At 41.6% G+C, this 23,691-nt stretch overlaps 1 protein-coding gene across 4 annotated transcripts in view; it reads right to left on the reverse strand.

The window, feature by feature from the left end:
- Nucleotides 1-2,076: 2,076 nt before the first annotated feature.
- Nucleotides 2,077-23,691, reverse strand: part of LOC111835855 (dachshund homolog 2-like) — a 155,613-nt gene continuing 133,998 nt past the window's right edge. The window contains exons 4-12 of one of the 4 annotated variants that reach the window (XM_023796570.2): nt 18,668-18,787; nt 17,523-17,695; nt 16,448-16,571; nt 15,703-15,753; nt 10,655-10,785; nt 10,328-10,475; nt 9,937-10,083; nt 7,188-7,253; nt 2,077-3,273 (exon numbers count right to left, since the gene is read on the reverse strand). In XM_023796570.2, coding sequence (XP_023652338.2) covers nt 3,236-3,273; nt 7,188-7,253; nt 9,937-10,083; nt 10,328-10,475; nt 10,655-10,785; nt 15,703-15,753; nt 16,448-16,571; nt 17,523-17,695; nt 18,668-18,787 — 998 coding nt within the window. In that variant the 3' untranslated portion in view covers nt 2,077-3,235. Of the gene's footprint in view, nt 3,274-7,187; nt 7,254-9,936; nt 10,084-10,327; nt 10,476-10,654; nt 10,789-15,702; nt 15,775-16,447; nt 16,572-17,522; nt 17,696-18,667; nt 18,788-23,691 lie in introns of all 4 variants that reach the window. The other 3 variants (XM_023796569.2, XM_072717127.1, XM_072717126.1) reach the window with 3 other exon arrangements.

Raw genomic sequence — 23,691 nt, forward strand, 5'->3', positions numbered from 1 at the left:
CTTTTACCGGAACCCACCGCTCTGTGCATATAGCCTATTCTTTCGCGCGACACGTCACATACGGGGCACGAGGCTACATTGCGCATGTCATGAACAGTCGAACCGTGCGACGCATGCATGCTCCGAACCGAGACAAGCGAACCGAACGGTTCGGTTTTTTTCCATGAACCGTGTCATCCCTAGCAAACACACAGGCGAGTCTGCACTCAAGGACTGTCAACAGATATAATAAAAAGCCCTAGGCGCTGACCCAGATAGAGGGTTCACACAGAATTCAATGACTTACCGTATCAGTTTATTTAATACATTTCATCCTGTGTCCTTGAATCAGGAAACTTAAATATTTACCTGAAATTAAGTAATCAAATTGCAGGAAGGATGAAGTTAGATGAAGTTGAATCACACAAAGTTCCGTCAAACCTATTGGGCTTTCTAGTGGGTATTAGTAGCACTGGCACTGGTCACCACCTCATTCTCAAACAGGAGCATTTTCAGAAGAAAATGTGTTTTTTTTTCCATTTACCCAGTTTTCAACCTCTTATTCAGTGTTGGATGACAGGGAGTCGGAAGCCAATCCACGAAAGACAGGCCACAGGGCAGGGGAAGACTGGAATGAATGCCAAGGCACCCAAACAAACATACTATGGGCTATTTAGAGGCACCAGATCGTCTACCTTGAACAGATGCAAGGAAAATGGATGGATTGATAATTCTGTGTGGTCAGCAGCTAGCAGAGCTTTTTTTTAAATATAATTCAGGTCTAAGAGCCACATCAGCATGTTCAGCATGGATTTCAAAACGTCCCCCAGCATTTGGCGTGATCCACGCACAGCATGTCTTGCATCATCTCCAATACTGTAGCAGGTGGTGCATTGGGTAAAGACCTTGACCTTTCATCAAGGTGCTTCGCCTGAATGGCTACAATAAATATCCACCTGCATAAGTGTGTGAACATGCGGGCCTTTTGGGACAGCAGGTGCACAAGTCACTTTTTCTAAGTAGATGCTAGTGAAGCGTGTGTACGAGGCATTGAATTACGCAAATATGCAAACCATAGAACCTGAAGTGCTCCTTAGTGTGAGTCATTTAGTGAATTAGAGACTACTTGTGAGATTGAACAACACCAAAAAGTCTCAAGGGATGGGATAAGGAACAGACTGAAACAATGAATGAGTACGACCCTAGTACAGTGAGTTTTCAGAAAATTAGGGTACTTTGTACTACACTGGAGCTATCATTGTAGTGTATCATTATAGTGGAGACACCTCAAAAGAAGGAACGGCATTTCAGAATATTACACGGAGAAAGCCCCGAGTGTTTAGCCTGATGTATGCTGTGATCATGTTGGTTGCTATATTATAGTCTGCAGAACATTAGATCCTAAATCTCTGCAGGTACCTGCTATGATGATGGCTCCTCACGTCAAAGTCATGGCTGAGATTTCATTCCCTCTTTTAGCATTAAACTCCAAGCTTTGCCTCTTCCAAATCATTCATACTGATCATATCAGCTGTAGTGCAATTATATTTATATTAAAAAGTCATTAACGTAGTGGCATAAAAAAAAGAGTGCAATCGACAGATTAAAGAAACTGTTGTCAACATGTTGATGAAATATTCATCTGGATCCACTTTAGGCCTGCCAGTGCCCCCCCAATTTGGAAGGACAGTGCTTAGGAGTAAAGGCCTCTGGGTGACTTTGCACCCAACATCCCACACAGGGAGGCTTGAGGACAGATGATGTCCTTATGTCATCCTTACTGGGTCCTGTGCAATCATACTGTAGACACCTCATAATGGGGACAGACTGCTCACCTTTTGAGACTCATCCGCCATATTAGGGGGTGGGAATCACTTCCTGTCCACCCCCTGGAAAATTTACCTGCTTACATTTACCTGCTTACCTGTATTTTTTTTTTTTAATAAATAACATTGACTACACACCTGAGGGTGATGCCATAGAGTGGTAACTCCGGGCAGGGGGGCGAAAATCGGGCCTCTGAATGAAAATGAGTTAATGAAAACGATGCAGGTCATCCTATCTGCAGATGAATCACTGATGACAGCAACAAAACACTGCACTTCACCATTTTATTGCTAAAAACAGTCTGCTAAATATCCTGAGGGTGTGTTATTTGATCTGAGCATCACAAGTTGGTCCTGTGTACAGGAATGTTACAACCTAATACAGACCAACATCGCTGACAGCTACCTCTCTGTCATTGCAAAGAAATATAGACAAATGATAAAATATACATTATACCTGAACGGAACCCTTTTTACCACACAATTCTCCATTTATCCAGTGTCTTACTTATTGTCTCTGCTTGAATCAGATGTGTAAGATATCTTTTCTGACTTAAAATGTTTCCTCCCTATATCACAATAACATACACAGTAGCACTTTCATAAGAATTTATCAAAAACAAAAGGTGAAACAAAAACCTGTATTTTTTTTTGTTTCAGCATAAAGATCATATGCCATACATTAAAAGAGGGAAACTGCTGGCTGCTCTATTGAATGGTTTCAACACATCTTCCTTCAAACAGAATCTTGATTAAAATGCACACAGAAGGTAAACAGGAGCATTTGAAATGGAGGGAGAGCCAATATTACGCCAATCAGCTAACAGCAGGACAGTGGGTTTCTTCTGCCTTCATCACTACTTTCCAAAACAGAGAGGGGGAGAATGAGAAAACAAGACAAACAAAAATGTTCTCACGCACTCTTCTGTTTCAGCCCATTTACTGATGGGGAAAACAGCTGGTGTGGACAATCAGTAGAATGCACATGGATTCATTTGTTGATTTTTTTTTTAATTCCCCACAACCCACCCCCTGTCCTGACTTGGAGGTCCTGAGACTTAACAAAAAATCCCTGTCAGGTCCAGGCCTTGCAAAGATGTTGCTCTGAGCTTCAGGAATAGTTCAGGAAAGGGCATCTTGGAGTCAGTATGAACAATAAAGGAGAAAGAAACCACACTGGAATATCAGAGAACTACTCCCAACTTAAGAGAAGAGCAGGTCTCTCTACTGTCTGTGCTTCGTGGGGAAGTTAGATATAAAAACACGTTGTTATAGAAACAAGCTGGTGTATCAGAGAAGGTACTATTCCGGTCAGTCTTTCTTCAGTGTGAGGAAGTAGCATTGCTGGGGAGATCTGGGTGACAGCAGAGCTGGACCATCCTTCTACTATTGCACTCAGCCTGGGAGAGGCGCTTCAGAAGCTGCTGGGATCAGTACAGCACAGAAGTCTTCATGTACACTCTGTTTTCTGTGGATAAAATAATTGAACTTTACCAGATGTCACACAACAGTCGACTGTTATACATTTTAAATGGTGTTTAACAGAATACAATTCTGTGTAGGATACGTTGCTTCTGAAAAATGTTATGAATTTAGTCACAAATCAAGTACAGAAAAATCTCACATCTGGGTCCTATATCAATTCTCTCCTGAACATCAGACTCTATCCTGACTACCCTAATCAGCTACAGGAAACCAACACTCTTAAACTTATAATAACTTAGCTGACAGTTCATATACAAAGCACTTAAAATCTAAGCTTCAGGCTCAGTGCCATCAGCAGAGTGTAATGCATGCAGCTAATACTATCTGAAATGGTTGAATTACGTGCTGCAGCAAGCTGTCATAGAAGATCCTCAGCTAAATGGCTAGCTGCTATCCTATAATTATCTCAAGTCAATAAATGTACATTTAAGACAGTAAAGGAAGCATAGCCTCAGGCTTCATTACACATTTAAAAATAAAGAGAATGAAGTAAAATCCAGCCATAATACATGAAGTGCTGCCGTATTAGTTACACAACCTATAGATTAAGTGACTGTTAAATTCTCTTTCAATGTCCTTACCATGGGTGATCTATCATTTAATATTAGCTGTCACCAAGGGTTTTGAGATAAAGTAAAAACAGCTGGAAACAGAAACAACGGGGACCACAGCAGATTTCTAATCTGAACACGGTATGCTCACTTCATTAGTAACAGGAAATGGGTAATTAGTAAGAGAGTGTTTTCTGTTTATGATGGGTTTACTCTTTGGGTTCTAGCAGATGAGCTAATATGTATTCAGGATGTAAACAAGTGCAGCAATCAGAGAGAAGACACCCTGGAGTCATCCGAGTAACACTGACAAGCCAAGAAAATGTGTGTGTGTGTGTGTGTGTGTGAGCGGGTTTACCTATCCTTATGGGGACACAATGTCCCCATAACGTGATAAATATCCGTTTTTTTTCCCTTATGGTCCCCATAAGGGAAAACTCTATTTTATAAAAATTGGTGACTGCTATGAAAAAACTAAAAATGCAAAAACTCTTGTATTTTGTTTGGTTACTTATGGTTATGGTTAGGGCAGGGTAGGGGTTAAGGTTGTCATAGTTAGCGTTAGCATTTTTCCCATTGAAATTAATGAGCGGTCCCCATAAGGATATGTTTACCCTACATGTGTGTGTGTGTGTGTGTGTGAGGGAGAGAGAGAGAGAGAGAGAGAGAAGAAAGAATTAACAGAGACAGAAGTGGAAGGAGACAATGTGTGTGATTAGGATCCTGTGTGTGTAAATGTGCCATTGTGTGCAAAATTGTGATCCTCCGCCTTGCTCTTGTCTGGAATCGCTGCATAGTTACAAGGTCTGTGTGACCCATATACAGAGCACTACCAATAAGCTTTTTTTATTCCCCAAAAGGGATGTTGTTGTTTGAAGGCAGTGATGAGAAAGGACAAGAATGTGTATAAGAAAGTATTTCTGTGCTTTTTTTAGAGGTTATTCAGGCCCAGAAATAACATTTTGGCTCCTTCCCCCCAAGAGGTCCACCTCCTGTTGTGGAATGCACCGCCCCCTTCTCCGATTGGACAGTGCAGCTCTGGCCTGTGCCTTGAACCCTGATAGAAACACTACTACTACAGACCACTGCAGACTGCTGTTAATTCACATATACACTCTCAAGCCCACATCTAAAAGGCCACGTCCCCTGGGAAATATTTCTTAGTCCATATGGGGGTGGGTTAGAATTGATCACAAGGAAGGACGTTTATAACTTATGTTAAGTAAAGCTGAGATGACTGTTCTTCCTGACAGAGGACACAAAAGTCCTTCAGTTTGTTGATTTTCACAAAGTAAATGGCTTCATGCTTCAATTTGGAGTTTCCCTATATTTAGTTAAATGTCTGCATTTAAAAACATTGCATACGCCACTGATATTTACAATGGAAAAATGTATGGCTGTCTCTAAGTCTGAGACCTCACTTCCCAGGCTCAAAATAAGTCTCTGTTATTGTGTGATATGTTTCTGTAGCGGCTGGTATTGGAGTGGAGTGTCTTAGCCCCAGTTGGATGTGCAGTACCCTGGGGAAAATCATAACCACCAGGTCCACTTCCAGCTTCTCCCTAAATCTTCCATGTCTAAGTCTTTCATGTTCCTGATAAGCCAGGGCAAAGCAGGCCCTTTTTGCCAGATATAGATGGATTAGCCAGCCAGTTACTTAATTTCCTACATAAATGAATACAGTGTTTGTGACCTGAGTGGAGCAATATCAGAAAAGTGTAACTGAAAAATGGCCGACTGATTTTAAGAACAATGATGAGTAACAATGTAATTGTTAACAAGCAGACAGAGGAACACAAAGCTTTTTTGGAACAAAATCATTGTAAATTGTTATTCTTAATAACTGTTACCATAGTATGTGATAAATTATGATTGATTGTGGTAGGTCAGTTTTTGCATGCAAGAGACAGTGTGTGTGCATACATAAGAAAAAAATTATGAAACTATACGACTACATGAATAAATGTGACAGGACGTGTGTGTGTGTGAGAAAATGAGACCAGATGTATGGAGAATCTGTGTAATCCAGTGAGGAAAATATTTTTTCAATTAAGAGAGATTGTGAGAGAAACTGCGTATATGCATGTGTGTACTGTATGCATGTGTGTGTGTGTGTGTGCGTTCTACTGTTCTTTCATGTTGTATAGCTCTAAGGAATTGAGTGATGTAATTTAGGGCTAATCCACTGCTACTCAGTCACCACTGAATTACTGGATTTCAGAGAGCAAACAGGGCTCTCTTTCACTGATTGCCCTGACGTTCTCATAGTCAGTTACCAGCTTTCCAAATGAATTTGCTCGTTTCATTAGCTTTCAGCACAGATCACATCACAAGGCTGACGCACCTCACATGCACAACCTCCTCCCAGTCTGCCCTATCCACCTCCATCTTCTTTGTTTTTTTTTTTTAACTCATCCCAGTCCACTCTTTCTCCTCTTTCTCATTCCTTTTAACCTTGTCCCAGTCCCTCTCATTCATCTCCTATTTCTCCCACCTTTTAACCCCAGCACAGCCCTCCATCTCTGCAATTGCTGATCATTTAGTCACCTTTCATTCATTCCTTCCATCTGCATTCTTTTTGAATTAATCCTTCTTCTAAATCTCCTCTTCCTCCTTCCTTTTTAGCTTCAACCAAGCCTACCCCTTCACATACACAGCCACCCACCCACCCAGCCATACACACACACACACACACACACACACACACACACACACGTGTATGTAATGGCCAAACACGTGTATGTGTTGTAAGTGTGGTTGTGAGTGTGACTCTGTGTATGCCTGTGTACAAAATGTGTATATTCGCCTTGAGGATATTATCACTTTTTGTACAAGTCGGTGACTGCCTAAGATCTAGAAAACATGTAGGAGAGCAGAACAGATCTAGTGTCCTTTATTTATGAGTGCTGCAGTTGGGACCATTGAGCCGGGCCTTCATGGAATTAGCCCTGTATCGTCCGCCTAGCTGCAATGCTCCTGCAAAGCTGCAGGACTAACAAGAGATAAATGAAGCTGTGTGTGCCAGCTTTATGCCCAAGTGACAACAATTTAAGCAGAACTGCACCATCTACGCCAAAGGGTAAAAACAATAAACAGTGTACTTCACATTGCATAAAACAAACCAAAAAAGAAATACAGATTACTAGTGTTCCAGACTAGATCATTGTATGTCTAAAATGGTGGTCATCCTCAATGACTGATTATTCTTGTCAGTTTGAATAAAATTGAGAATGATATTATGCTGGTTTTAGATTGTCTCTGTAATTTCTGGGCAAGGCCCCTGAGTGATTGAAGCGCCCCATGATTCTGACTGGCAGCTGCTGAGTGCAGACAGCTGGGTTAGTACCTTGTGCAGGTGAGTTCTCCTGTTGGCTTTCATTATGTTCTGGCTCTACCTCTGGTAGCACTGGCTCTGCGGTCAAATGAATAAAAAGCATCTTTATTTAAAATGCAGGGGGCTCTGCAATGCTTTAATAGACAAAAACTAGAGATGACATATAATCATAAAATACACAACAGGTAAAACAATTGTTAGACACATGGAGTGGCAAAATTACCCATATCAACTAAATACTGATCTGTACATTTAAAACAGTTAAACTCCTATACAAAATAAAACAGCTGTTCATCTATACTTTGGGTCAGGTGACCTTCTTTTTTGCCCATCTACGTCAAGCCCATGAGACAGTGTTGCCCACCCTGTCTTATTTTTTGTTTCTGTTGCACTTACCTACTCTCCTAGTCTCCCCCCTCATGTACTCCCTGAAAAGGGGACTTATTCCAATAAAGCCTGTTTTGTTTTCCAAATTACCCAAGTCTTTCATACTTGCATGGACTTAGTTTCCCCACATGCACCATTTAAGTATATACTAAATTTCTCTTACATTCACAACACAGTGACCAATAAACACTTGTACATATAGTGGCTATATGAATATCTATATATTAAACCACATTTTCACTAACCAAGTCTAAATATCTATCTTACACTACTGTGACATTTGACTAAACCAGAAGTCGCCAACAAGTCGAACATGAATAACAGGTTGATCTTTAAGACACTCCCCTCCCCCATCATCACCTTTTACTGTCATTAACTGCTATGCTTTAAAATGAAATATTTGTGAAATATGTAAGACAGATACACGAAGGACTATGAGGAAGAAAGAAGGAAAAAAGAGAAAAATGAATTGAAGAAGAGCAGAAGGGTCACTGAAAAATAGAACAGCACTTCAATTTCATTATACCTTCTCTCAGATTCACTCAGAATCACATCTCAATAAGAATATATTTCATCACTGGTCCAGATTTAAACACAGTGGGCCTCATTCACCAATATTTTCTCTTAAATTTGTTCCTGTGAAATTTGTTAAGAACAACCTACGTCGGATTTAGGACGTGTTCTTAAGTAGCAAAATTGTTCACACCTTTGTTCTTAAGAATGGTGAATCCCACGTCTTTGTAACTGAAAGCACGTGCCAGTTTGTCCTAATTAGCATAGGGAAACGCCCTGCAATTTCACATAAAAGGGCATGAGACTGTAGGGTCGTGTGCAAGGAATGGCGAAGAGGCACGCAGGTTGTGAGCCGCTTGACACTAAGAGGAAAAAAAACTTCAGTAATGCTTTAGTAGAAGTATTAATACAGTAAAATCCTGTTATAGTGGACTCGCTTATAACGGAATATCATCTATAATGGACGAGGTCCGCTGGTCCTGGCCGTGCGCCTTTAAGAACATGCAGAAAACGCATCGGATATAGCGGACTCGCATTTAACGGAATTTTGCTTATTATGGACAAACAATTTAGTCCCCAGCGCCGCTTTTAGCTGTAGTTTTGTTTGGCTATAGGGACATGCAGCTCCGCCGACAAGGCGCGTGGCGTGCTGGTGATGTCAAGCGCAGATACGTAGTCGGGATTATTAATAGTAACGCATCTGCTGAGGTAAAGTTGGACTACATGTACAATATAATAATTTATAATAATATAATGGGGTGTGGCATGAGTAAATGGTGTCCTGTAGTTGTGTTCTGGGCATACAGCATATAACGGACTTTGGATATAACGGACTGTTTTGTCAGGTCCCTTGAAGTCCGTTATAACTGGATCTTACTGTACAGGAGGTAAATGCAAATAGACACATGTTATTTAGTAGCGTAACCATTGGATATAAAGCCCCCAAGAAAGCGTTCACAGAGAAGGTGATATCTTTCCATGTTTTCAGCTGTGTGCCAAATAAATCTAAATGATCTTCAAACATGCGTTCCCTTCTCAGAGAATGATTGGCAAGCTCTTCAAGAAGTAACGAAATGCCATTTTGATAGCCAGGCCAATGCGCAGAAACAGACCTATTTATAATCCGCATGATCGCCGTTACTGCCACTTTAAAATTATTTTTGTATTTTACTTTTATAAATTATTCAAATACTTTCATTTTATGAACTGTAGAATGCAGGGTTGGGGCCATTCCAGAATGCATTGATCAATTACAGTCCAAATCAGGAAATGGAACTGGAGCTGGGATTGGAAAAAAAACTACAGGGAACAGAATTGGAGTTGAATTAGAATTTCAGGGAGATTTAAGTTTCAACTCCAGTTCCATTTCCTGATTTGGACTGGAATTGATCAATGCATTCCGGAATAGCCCCAACCCTGGTAGAATGAACAAAACTGCTATAACCGATTATTTTGAGCAAATTATCATTACTCAAATTTGCGTACGAATGGTCTTGAGTGTGCGTAGATTCTGTTCTTAGCTAAGAACAAATTCAGATAAGAAAACATTGGTGAATGTCAGAATCTTCGTAAAAAAGGGCGTACGTGGGGTTTAAGAACAAATTTTTTTGTATGAATGGTTGGTGAATGAGGCCCAATGGGTGAATGAGGCCCAATATTTTTTATGCATAAAAATTTTTATGCATATACCCATTTGATTCCTTGTAAAGTGCTTTTCAATTTCAAAGCTGAAAGTGCTCTGGAGATTTACCTAATTCTTGTAAGAAATTGCTGCTACAAGTTCGATTTATTGAGTTGAGAAGTAGAGAAAGCAGATAGATAGGTACAAAGGAGAAGGATGGGTGAAAATGCAGGACCCCACCACTGAGACTCTCGCAGAGGCTGCTGGGTGAGGTGGCCCTCTTCAGTGCCTGCTCCACCTGCTCCCGACGCTTGGACTCAAACTCCAGTGCCTCCTGCAGTTTCCGCTTGGCCTTCTTCTCCCGCTTCAGCCGCTTCTGGATGGTTGCTGTAAGAAGAAGATCAGTGGTGGGCAAAGGAGGCCCCTAGGGCACCCAGTGTGAGTCTCTAAGTGTGAGCACTGTATTTTGACCACTTTCTCCAAACATTCCAGAGAACTACATTTAATACTTCCTAAACATTAATTTGCTAAGATCTTCTATTTTACTTCTCCATAAAGTGAACCTCAATTTCAAGCAATGCTATTTCTGATCTTCCCTTAGAATTCAATTATACCATTTAACAGGACCTACCTCTAATCTGAAGCTCTGAGGTCAGCTGCCTTTCCAGGCTCTCCCTCATCTCTCGTTCTCTGAAAAGCTCCATCTTCAGTTCCTTCTTCTCCTGCTGGATCTGCTTCTCCTGCATTCGTGCATTTTCCACTGCTACCTTGAGCAGGCTCTGAAAATGAGGAAAGACCTGTTATCCCAACGTGAACACGTACCTTCTCACATACCATTCCCATAAACACAGGACCATATCACTGCCAGTCTCTTTTACATTTACACATAGCATTTAATTGTCCATGACATGGTCAGTAGGAGCACATTTCAGTGTTGCTGAGGTGTATCTTTTTGTACCTGGATGTTGGTAAGTAGAGTCTCCATGGATGAGAGGCCATCGGCAAATAGAAAAGTGGCAGGGAAACCTGGAGCCAAGGCCTGTTTGTCAAACCCAGGCTTCATCATGGGCAGGGCCAACTGAGACTCCTCTACTACCAGAAGAAGGACAGACCTTCCATTAGTATTACTCACAAAGTTACACAGATATACACATCAAGTATGATAGGGTGGTCCTTAAAAATGAAAATTGGAATATTCTCACCCCCTAACTTTGTTATGTTATATAAGAAAACATTTCAGGATTTTTTTGATGATTTTTCAAGTATGTTTAGCGGTTGCTCAAGCAGCTTGAATGGCTAACGCCTAGTTTAGTCATCCACTGTTGGTCATTCATTTGATTGTTAGCAAAAATGTACTAAACATCTTATTATTTTTTTCCAGTTTAGCATCAAGGGTGCTCTGTACCATATTTTTCGGTACTCATTTTATTTTCTCTGTACTCATTTTATTTTTTCAGCAGCTATACCTGTATTTCTTAAAGTTTGGTTCATTTAAACTAAAAATAGGCCATGACAAATACCATTATTAAAGAAATTCAGTTAGCAACCATGCAATAAGAATATTTTGAAATGTCGCCTTTCATTGTGATTAACTTGTCATAAATTTAAGTTTCACATATTTTCACATTTCACATCTGATGTGAAACTAAACACTGTCAGTTATTAAGAGAAAAAAGGGCAAGTGCATGAAAAAAAGCCATTTTAAAATCACCCTAATGTACATACAGTACACCTGTGTATAAAAATACAGAGACATACAGACAAACAGTATGTACATGGACACACACAGTACAGTATATATAATCTAGTCTACACAGTGTGGGATTGTACTGATATTGTTCTAATATTATATCAGACATTCCATGTGTCCCAGAAGCTTTGGGAGTCTTCTTTCTCAAATGCCCGCAACTCCCTGATGCCTGCAAATGATGCACAATTTCCCAGAAATCTGTCGAACCATCAGTGGCGATGAAAATAGCTGGCAAGAAAGCACCACACCATCAGCACCCTCAGCTCCATCAGCAAATTGTCATCAGCAAACCCCCTCCCCCCAAGAAAGCACTAGCCGTCATACAATCCAGGAATTACCATGATGTACGTTATTATGGTGGCATCTTAAAAAGCAATGTATTACTGCCCAAGCCTAACCACGACCCCCACTCCCAGATGTCCCTCATTTGCTTCCCTGATATCAATAGTGGAATGTTTGTTATTTTGATCTATCTGACTCCAAGAAAGCTCAGTGCAGCCAAAAATGAGCATAACCTGAAGAGGATGAAAGAAAACCAGAGGATAGACTGACAAAGCAGGACCCAGGCTAAGAGTATGTCACCAGATGCAGGCGCACCAGGATCTTCACTTAGGCTCATTAAAAACACAGCAGTACTTGAATAGAAATAATTTTCTTAATAAAATTTGCTTTAATCAGCGTTGCTAGTGCCTGAAGTCATTGGAAGACTGCCGATGGATCAATAGGTGATTTCAGCAGTTTAACTGTTCTCATTTTTTCAGATGCAAACAAACATGATGGGTTGTAAAAAGTAGAAAATGTGTAGATAATTTTTGGAAATTAAGCAACCCCTCTACAGAAAACCCAGCATTCCACGGCCAGCTGGAGTACTAGCCTCAGACTGGTACCGAGACCAGGGCTCGGGAAGCCCTACTGTAAGTATTACCCCATGTAACTTAAAACACCCAAGATAAACCAGGCTTGGCTCAGCACAAAACAACCGACCCAATCAGCCTTTTCAGCCTCAGCTCAGACTCCTTCCTCTGCGGCAACCTCACTTGAAGGGCCCCACAGTTAACTGGAGTTGGGAGCATCGGACTCCATCTGGGTGAACAGATGCTGAAGCTGAAATGCTGCTTAGAAAAAAAAGAAGGCAGGAAAAATACCCTCCGCCGAGAATCGCTGTAATAACCATACCATTTACTCCGGAAAGTTCTCCCGGCCCTCTCCCCTGCCTGCCTTCCCCTGGATTTAGGAAGGGGGTGATCCTGCTGAATATTCAAAAGATTCTAATTAGTGGGTTAATTAGTGTGGCCCTGATGATGCCTTATGTTTGGGGACACTGTGCCACCTTCACCACTGGGAAGCAACATGCGAGGAATATGTTGTAGCCCAACAGAGCTAACTTTAGAACAAAAAGTACAAAATAACTATATTAATTACGCATATGAAAAAATAATACACACCCCAGACTCAACAGATGTGTACAGATGCTTGTGCCACTGCCAAACTGAAAAAGTTAAGCAAGTCAGTTCTTTCAGTAACACCCTGCATAACTGATAATTCCCCACACAGCATGATTAACAGAGCCCTGCTGCTAAATGCATTTTCATTATTAAAATATTTTATATACCACAATTCTATAAGGATGGCATCAACCTAATAATCACCAAATCTTTTTGGCGGTTCTTCAGTATACTTCAGCTTTTTATTATGAGCATGGATAAAGAGCTGTCCAAGAATATATTATCCACATAATATTTTTTTTTGTATCTCTTATACAAACAATTATTAATTAATTAATAATAGATACAAATTTGTCCTATAAAGCCTTCCCCAAAATGGTAATTACTTGCATAGAGACACTGCACACCTATTTTCATTGCTGTGTTTGGAGATACCCAGAGTAAATTACAATTTAATTACATTTATTTTAAAAAGTGCATTCTTTTTCCCCATGAGTCCTGCTTCTGAAAATAAAGCATAATTTTGAAAATAAACTTAATTTTGAAAGTAGCTGCTAAAGCTAATTAAGACAACTGCAACATTTTCCTTTGCCAGCTTGATGGAAGTGCAACATCCATGTCTCAGAAATAGATGACAATTAACAGATTTAATGAAGTGATTTAGTTTTTTTTGCTCCCCCAATTAACTCTGGAAAAGTGCCATGTGGAGCATTAAAGATGAGGAGGGGTGGGGTCGGGACCCAACCTTTCAGCTCACGCCACAGTCTGGCGTGGATTGACAGGCGGCCCTGTATGGACGGCTGGTGCTGCCACGGCGGCCGCTCATCACCCATGCAGGTGTCACTCAGGTACCAGGCACGGCCTGCCTCAGGCATGCTTGCCTCTGCCCTCTAACCTGACGTGAGCTTCCCGTCAGTCCTGGGCCCTCAACTCAGCTGAGCCACACGCTGCCATGACTCGATCACTATCATTTTTTAATATTGAACCAACCTTAGTTTAACCCGCTCCCCTGCACAAGCTGCTGCTAAAATACATTAATTTGGTGAGCTTTTATATTGTTTTCCCATAAAGATAAAATGCTTTGTCTAATGCTAAGCTAAGCAGTATTCCATTCTTAAAAGAAAAGAAGTTTAGAAAGTCTACCAGCTGCAAGGGATGTGAAGGGGTCACAGACGGCAGTTAAATAATCAGAAATCTCTAAAGCACCATGTGTGCATTCCTCTGGCGCATTTTGGAAAGTGTTTTGTTAACAAGCCCTCCATTCTGACACCAGAGGACACATTAAAAGTGCAACCCAGCTCACCTCATGCATTCATGTCACTCCCATACTAATTTACAGCAAAAAAATGCTAAGAAGCCATCAGTTTTGAAGCCATGCCATTTCTTCATAGTTGAAAGCCTGCACTTTTAGCTTAGAAAGTGGCAGCAAAAAGGAGACATCCGAGGAAGCAGTGAGGGCCTTTCACACTGTTGTTTTTACCAGTTTACCAGCAGGATTATCTCAAAGAGCTCTGCGGCACTTTAGTTTTCTGTAACAGACTAAGCGGCCCGTTCCAAGTCATTTACACGCGGCCAATTTGGTGACGCCGGAGAGACACACTGATTGCAAGCAGATGTCATACATATATGTGATTATGTCATATACAGGGAAGTCACGTTACTCCGATCAAACCAGCACTCATTTATCCATCCCCCCATTTTCCTGTGCAGGGTTACGGAGGTCTGGGGCTTGTCCCGGAATTATCCAGGATGGAGCTCCAACCAAGGATTCATTTAATAACGTTTTATGTTTTCATTTAATAAGATTTGGCTTTTAGTATTTGGTTATTGTAGCTAGGTTCAAAACCTGCCTCCCTCATCCTCATCTAACTAGCTCCACTTATCTCATGAAAATTTAAGTTCAGGTTTTATTTCTCATATACACAGAAACATACTTTACATGGGCATAGTTATACCTCCTACCTGGATTGTACTGAAAAGGAAGCACCTGCTACAAGGAAATTAAAATATTCAGAGATTATAATAGCAATAAAAATAATAATAAAAATAAGAAAAAATTATCAAATAAGACAATAAAATATAAAAGCAATAAAATCAGTAACTATTTATCTAGGGGTGTGTACACCAGAAAGACCTAAAATTAACTTTAATCAGTATGGTATTAAAAGCATGAAACTGGTATCCTTCCAGAAGCCTCCAGCCAGGTTGTTGTCATCTCAGCCTAATGTTCACATGTGGCTACGCCCCTCCACATTCTAGATAACAGCAGTTATGGGCTGAAGAGGGTGTGTTTAGTCTGCAGAATGCTGCAAGTAGGGTGACCTCTCGTCTGGATTTCGTAAGGACAGTCCGGTTTTCCAGCCCTCTGTCTGGAGTGTCCGCCTTTTAGCCTCCCTGCCCTCCTTACCTCACCTCTACCCACCCCCCATCATCACCAAATGCCACTCTCTCCCACCCCCAGCTGACCAGAAAACATTAAACCCCCACACACACATAATACAGATGCCAAGAACGGCCATGTTTCCACAGTATGTGTATGAAATAACCGTTCACGCTGAAACCTCAGTTCTTCTTGCTGGGGGTGACCTTAGCTGCAGTTGCGTGACTTAGTGAGCAACCCCAGTACTAACATCAGTGAAGACCCTTCACCTGCAGTCTATTGTTCTTGTTCTTTATTTGCTCACACAGCTACCAACACACACACACAAACTTACAAAAATACATAAAAATACTGGCATGCAAGTATTGACAGACATAAATTGGACATTGAACATTCACTGATACACAAGTAATTGCATTAATAAGACTCACCTTTCTCCTGCACTGTGTTTTGTATGACCCCACTATTGGTGTCTCTGAGGTCTGCAGAAGGGACATTCAGAACTGTTAATTCAGACAGAAAGCCAAGTGCAGAAGAGGAGAAGCCAGTCAGTGGCACACACATGCAGCCACACACATACAGTCAACTCTTCAGCAGCGCACCTTTCCCCATTGCAGGGTTGGCAATAGAAATTAAATGGGAATGCTTTTTGTAGCTTTGCGAAGACCATATGCAAAGGCCAACAAATGACACACAATAGTTTAATAAATCACAAATGCATAAAATATATGTACAGTGCTTGTTTAGAGGACACCAAGCGTGTGCACAGCAGGCTCTAACGTGATATCTCGCAGTGATATTTGTATCTTGTGTTTCTCATATCTCATATGTTGTCTTCACTCGCCAAGGGGACTAAAAAAAATTACGTAGTTTTTCTAGATTGCGAGGGGCCTGCACCCTAACCCCTTCGATGTGGAAGGGTCGACTGACATATAATCAGCAAACAGTCATTTGTGAGTTATCTGCAAGTGAACAAAGGACAACAAAAGTTCAAAGTATACAGCCAAGGTGTGATGCTAATTGGATAAATTTAGAATCAATGGATAGTAAAACATAGAACAAGCGTGAAAAAATGGTGCTATACCGAGTAGAGGAAAGGAGAGACAGGATAAAAGCGTGATGCAGGTAGCGTCAACAGCCGAGAGAGGATGGGGGTGGATCGGGGGGGCAACTTACACAGGCGGTCAGGGCCCTGCTGGTTCGGCAACGGCGAGTTGGAGGCGCTGCTGCTCGGGTGTGAGGATGGTGGGGGGGGGTCCTCCACAGAAGGAGCCGGGGAGGGGCTGTCCTGAACACGCTCCTGCAGGAAAAGCCCATGTGTTTATGAAGCCTTTCAGGTTAAATATGCTACAGTACATGAAGGAAGAACTTCTGTGACATCAACAGATGTTGTTAATCACTCTGCCACCTGCTGCTCAGACAACGCTAACTAATTTTTGTTTTTATTTTATTGACACCCGTAGGTATGTCTGGGCATGTGGATCACATTTAAGTCCTGTGAAAAGGCTTGCTGTGCCACCTCGCCGCCGTCATTTCAGACTCATCAAGTTTGACACACATCCTCAAACACCTGCCAGGACTTGAGCGATGACAGCCCTCCTATTGGAACCAGAGTGCCTGAGTCAGCAGACTAGAGCATCGCAGGAAACAGGCAATCGGCACAACTTGCGGTTGTTCAGGGAGCAGGCGGCTCTTAAACCAGGTTCACATGAGGAGAACATCAGAGGAACCCAGGCAACTCATACATAAATATATGATCATTATATTACATTCTCTTAGTAATTAACAGACACACATCACGCTACCGCTGCATAAGCTGGTATTCAGTACACCTCAGCATATAATTAAACAGCTGTTGACTAGATCAGTTCAACTGAATATCTGTAAACATTTCACACATTTACACAACCATTCTGATACAATGCAGTAATATATTCATAAAAAAATACACAGATAACGTATTTAACATTGTCCATTGTTGTCTGTTAGAGACTGAAAACACACTGATTTAGTACTCAGTAAGTACTATTGCAGTATCCTCAGAGATGATGTCCAGCCTGCAGAGAAGGGCCTAACCACTCTTGTTAACCATGGAGTAACTGAAAAACACTCACCGTCAGCTAGGCCTCTGCTCTTGCAGACGCCCACAAACCTGTGTCAGCCTGCCGCAGATGCCGCTTGCCTGCTGTGTGCGAGATGAGCCTGTCGATAGGGGCTACGGGAGCCCAAGGTGCCGCCGGCACCCTCTTACCTTGATGACTGAGGTGCCAGCCCTGGACAGCGAGCTGTGCATCTGAGCGGCAGCGGCCATGTTTGCCATCGTGCTCAGGTGGTTCATTTGGCTCATTGCCATGGCAACGGAGGCCGGCGGCAGGCTGACGGGAAGTAGGGGGTGGGGCATCAGCATGAAGGGCAGGTCCAGCCCTGCCCAAGGGGAGATGGAGGACAAAGCAGAGGAGAGACAGGACAGGAGAGAGGGGAGAGAATGAGAAAGACAGATGCTGAGATGTGTGTTTCCACTAGAAAACTAAAAAAATAATAAAATTTGCACTCGTATTTCAAATTTTGCCTTTTTCATAGAGAAACAAAATAAAAATGGAATAAGTATGTGATTCATTTTAGATAGATTCCTGGCATGTAATTTCATAAATATATATCCTAATGGATATATTGCATTATTTTACCCTCAAGTATTTTAAACTCACATAAAAAACAAATCCAATGTACAGTATAAGAAATAAATGGATGAAAGAAACAGAATAGTCAATTCCATATGAAGGGAAAAAAACATAGATTATGAAACAGAAAAACAAATTTATATCTATTGATGGATAGTTAGTATACCCTGTAGATTAAAACGTCATTTTTTGTGCTAAATACCAGTGCATTTCACAGCTTTACATCAGAATTCGCATATAAATAATTTTTTTTCCCCAGTCTGTTATATCCTTACATACTTCAGGGCTATTATATGCCCTATTATATACTGATTACATGCCTCAAGGCAACCAAAATGCTGCCACATTAGCAGGCAATGAAGACCGTAGGTCATTAATGTCATTTGTGTGGATGAAGTTAATAAAACTGATGAGGCTTTCACAATGGCTGCTAAATGCAGCAGGTGGATGCTTCAGATTTAAGACCTACGGTGGACGACCAAAGAAAGGCCAGCAGCTGAAGGCTGAGCGCAGGAAGGAAGCAGGACTCTACATTTCAGAGAGCAGCCCTTCAGCTGTTCTGTGACACAATGTTCAGTGAGGCCAGTAAACGAAAGCCAGAAATGGAGGAGAGGAGAGAGAGAGAGAGGTGTGGTGTTATAGAGCAAGACGGGACTAGAGCTCAAGAGAGGAACCTATGACAAAGAAGACGACAGGAGTACTGCGGTATTGGACTCACGATTAGTAAGCAGATGGTTCTGCTGCAGTGGGCCAAGCTGGGAAGAGGACTGGCCAAGCTGGGTGCTGCTGGTGGGGGGAGACTGGAGCTTCTCCTTCTCCCAAGAGGACTCGCTCCCACCTGGAAACACAAAGTTTACAGTGTAATACATCTAGCAAGGTAAATGGGCCTCATGGTCCAAGGTCCAGGGGCTAGAGAACTCACGGCACATAGGAACTCAGGGAAGTGGATGGCCCGGTTCATCATACCGGCATGCAACGAAGTACAGCCCAGCTCAGCACAGCCAAGCTCAACACAGCCCAGCTTAGCACAGCCCAGCCCAGCATAGCTTAGCCCAGCTCTGCTCTGCACAGCCCAGCTCTGCACAGCCCAGCTACACACAGTGCAACTCAGCCCAGCCCGGCTCAGCTCAGCTCAGCTCAGCTCAACACAGCACAGCACAGCCCAGCTCAGCTCAGCACAGCGATGAATAATAAGCACCAGCAGAACTGCACTTTCCGCACGGCAGCATGGAGCAGATGGAACAGCACAGCTCAGCTTGGTGCAGGATGGCATGCCAGCTCCAGAATAATAACCTGAGCATGACACAGCTCAGCATGGCCCTGAGCAATAAGCGCTTGGGGACTGATACCACCGTCGCCCGTGAGAAACAACACTCACTCCGGCAAGGTGGAATGAAGAGGAGGACACATGAGCATGTCATCATTGAGCTGCAGGTTAAAGGCACAGCAAGGACAGCAGAGGACAAGACAGGTGTCGTGAGGGTTAACCACATTAGCAGCTACGCTATCTACAAAGATGTAATAATTCAGCACAACATAAACCCCGCTGGGGGACAACCATAAAAACTGTTATGCACAGTTGCGAGTGGTGGAAAAAAAGAACAACATCAGAGGAATCAAAATCATTTGTATAATTCTGCTTAATAAGCAAGCAAAGTCCTTGGAGTGATACAACAGATGGTGTTTTTGCAACAGATTGCGGTAAGCAATTCTTTCAATAGTAATGAGAATTAAACTCTTCCACTGCAGGGTCCTCTGCCATATCACCAGGGAGCACTTTCAGGGGAACAAAAAAGTGCAACTAAAGGGATGGAGCACCTGCAGCAAGAACAGCTTCTGTCAGAATGAGGGCGTGGGCCCAAGATCTCGAAGGGGGCAGCACGTGACCTGGAGGTTTAGCTGAAGGTGGATGGCAGATTGTGGCAGGAAACAACTAGAGATACAAGTCATCAGGAGCATGGCAAATGCATTAATCCTATATAGAAGGCTTGAAAATGGGGATTAGTCCTATAGTGGAGGAATGACAGAAGCGGAATAGTCCTACAGCAGACGCATGATAAAAGAGGATTAGTCCTATAGTGCAGGCATGATAAAAGAGGGTTAGTCATTTGGTGAAGGCAAGGTACGGGGGATTAGTCCTATTGTGGAGGTGTTACATGAGGGGATTAATCAATAGTGGGTGGACGATCTAATGTGGTCAGTCATAAGAACATAAGAACTATACAAACGAGAGGAGGCCATTCGGCCCATCGAGCTCGCTTGGGGAGAACTTAACTAATAGCTCAGAGTTCTTAAAATCTTATCTAGCTCTGATTTAAAGGAACCCAAGGATTCAGCTTGCACTACGTTATCAGGAAGACTATTCCATACTCTGACTACACGCTGTGTAAAGAAGTGCTTCCTTAAATCCAGTTTGAAATGTTCTCCCACTAATTTCCACCTTATAGTTGGTACATGATAAAGAGGATTAGTCCTATAGTGGGGCATGGTGAAGGGGATTTGTCCTACGGTGGATGCATGATAAAATGGGATTAGTTCTTTAGTGGAGTCATGGTAAAATTGAATTAGTCCTATAGTGGAAGCATGATAATAGCCATTATCTCTATGTAGGGGGTGGGACAAAAAACATTGGCTTTGTATTAGGGGTGTAGCAAAGGGCATTTGTTCTACATCAGAGGCACGGTAGTGGGAATTAGTTTTGTGTAGGGGGTATAAAGGCGTCATCTCTGTGTAGGCGGTGGGACAAAAGGCATTGGTCTTGAATTGGGGGTGTAGCCAAGGGCATTAGTCCTATATAGGGGGAATGATACTAGGCACTGGTTTTGTGTAGAGGGTGTGAAAACAGCCATTGGCCCTCATGTGTAACTGAACAGGGCATGTTGCAGCTCTTCTGAGTAGGGGGTTTGGCAAAAGCATCAAGAGGACTATAGATATGACTGCCTGAATGGCACATATGTAACAACTGACCCACACAGTATCGTGACTATTACAAAAAAAACTTAAATTTGCCTACTTTATGGAACAAACAGGCAATTTAGCATTAGAGGAAGATAATTTGCCTGTTTCCCCTCAAATATCTCTACAGTCATTCTTTGTACTTAAATGTAATTCATAGTTTACCAGTGGTGTAAAGTACTTGAGTAAATGGACTTCGTTACTGTACTTAAGTATTTTTTTGGCTACTTTGTACTTTTACTCTCTACTCCACTACATTTGTGACTGAATATATGTACTCTTTAATCCACTACATTTGAACGGACGCTTACCGTTACTCGCTACATTGTGATTGCGTGCGACAAGTCAGGATCTTTATCTACCACGGCTAATTTCTTCAAGTATGTCTGGCTGCAGTCTGCAGGAGGGCGGGGTTGGACATCCAACCCCGCCCACATCCAACCCGGCCCATTCGTACCGCGAAAGCCACGCCCTTGTCCAACACGTCTTAAAGCAGAAGCCAAAGCGAACTCGCAGAACGGAATCGTTGTAGTACCTGTTATGTCATTAAGTTAAAAATCTTTAGTGTCCCAGTGTAATAACAGTGCTATCTATTATTTATTATTTTGTTTGTTAATGTTTCTGCTAGACACAATATTGACTGTCAATTACTGCACAAAGATTTTACTGTGGTACCCGCATGGTTGTTTGTGGTTGTTTTGCTGCTGGTTAAACGTTTCCATCAGTTAGCTGACTATCTAGCCGACTCACTACCAAAACTATGGTAACTAGGTAAAGACCTTCTTGCTGATAATATAGCTTCCATGTAGTTAACAAGACTTGACACTTAAAGACTTTGTGTGTCATCAGATATTACTGTCTGCTCAAACGACTGTTCAGCTTGCTTCCTATGGGTTACTAGTTATTAGCTAGTTAGCAAAGCCACTGTGGTAGCATCCATTAAGGCTGTGCGATATAGCAAAAATATTTTTATCATGATCATATCAAACGATATTGATAATTATCAGGGTGTAATTCAAGTCATTATTTTATTAATATGAGTGCTCCATTTTTGCTTGAAATGCCCTTAAGAATTGCCCTTAAGAATTGCCCTTAAAACACCATTAAAGTCAGCTCTGAATTTGTTTTTTTATTAGTTTTTTTTTTGTTTTACCTTTTTTTTTTGAACATTTGAGTTTGACTGAGACTGACTTTTTGTTCTATTTTCTTCTTCTGCCATTTTGAAACATTGAGGTGTTCAATTTAATGTCTATATTAGGAAATAAAGCCTCATAAATAAATAGTTCCTTGTTTTACACATTTCTTGGTGTTCTTTGAGCCTACATTCAGTACGAGTAAAATACTTAAGTTCTTTTAAAATTGAATAATGGAACAATGGAATAGCCTCAGGGGCAAAATAATCTCTTCACAGACTTGACGATTAAACAAATAAAGCAGCGCAACATTACACTAACTTACAATATATAAACCACTACCTTACGTGTACTATTAGAGCATTTATGTAATTTATTTAAACTTTATTTTACCAGGTAAATTAACTGAAAACCAGTTCTCACTGCTTTACGTGATATTCCAGAGAAATACAAGAGGGTCTAGCTGCAGACGCCTGTAGAGTGGAGCTCCACCGGAAATACGTCACCTCCACAGGAAACACGTGATCTTTAAGGACGTAAAGTGGAGCTCCGATTAGGGTTAGGGTTAAGGTTTATTCGCTGTGACACATAGTTGAGGCCACGTGTTTCCTGTGGAGGTGACGTATTTCCGGTGGAGCTCCACTCTACAGGCGTCTGCAGCTGGACCCTTCTCAAGAAATAGCAGATTACGCATCGGAACTTCCTGGGATACAAACGTCATAAAACGTCACGTTCTTCAGCCAATAAGGGCAAAGTTATGTCATCACGGAGGCTGTTCCAGTTTGTTCAGCCGGCTGAGAGGTGCTGTACGATCCGTCTTAAGTCGTCTTGCTCTTGCAAGGTTTATGTACCATGTGACATGGTGACGCGTGACAACGTTTTGCAGCACCGGACAAAAAAAATCTAACCATATCATGAAAAACGATGTTAAAAATTTTCTACATAAAGTGCAGGGAGACTATCAATTAATGGGTATGATTTAGTGTTGTTTTGTGCTATAGTATAGGCTGAAACCTGCGGTTATAATTAAAAACAAAATGCGGTAATCGTAAAACAAGCTTTAATTTGTGTACGCCAATGAATATTAACGGGAACGTTAAATCTGTATTTGCATAATTTCAAACTTATGCTGGACTTCTATTCTTAATTGATTGCTCTTTTTTCTCCCACAGTGGTGATATTGCACCATTTGTATTTTGTAATTGCATTTGTTTCGCTCAATTAGAAAAGGGAGTTGTATTTCAAATAAAGTTTGAATCTGAACCTGTGTAGTTTGAATGGGGGGGGGGGGGGGGTTCAATAATGTTCCTACTGTATCTAGAAGAGGGGGGCCCTGCAGAGAAAGTTTGGGAACCACTGTGCTAGGGAGTTTCTTGACTTCTTTCATTTTTGTCTGCTCTTACTAGCTGCCTCTTTACAAAAGGCTTTCCAGAACTCTATTAAACATTCACTATAAGAATCCTGCTCCATTTATGTGCTATTTTATGAAAATACCTTCCGACTACTCTTTCCTATTAATATGTCCCGTTACCATTTTTAATAAATGATGGGGGAGTTGCTGTCCTACAATGACACAGCAGAAATCAAAATTCACCCTCTGGAAAGAAAATATTGACCTTATTATTATGCAGTTGAGAGGCTGGCCTTGCTGCCA

This window comes from Paramormyrops kingsleyae, chromosome 10 (genome assembly GCF_048594095.1).
Source record: "Paramormyrops kingsleyae isolate MSU_618 chromosome 10, PKINGS_0.4, whole genome shotgun sequence".
NCBI lineage: Eukaryota > Metazoa > Chordata > Actinopteri > Osteoglossiformes > Mormyridae > Paramormyrops > Paramormyrops kingsleyae.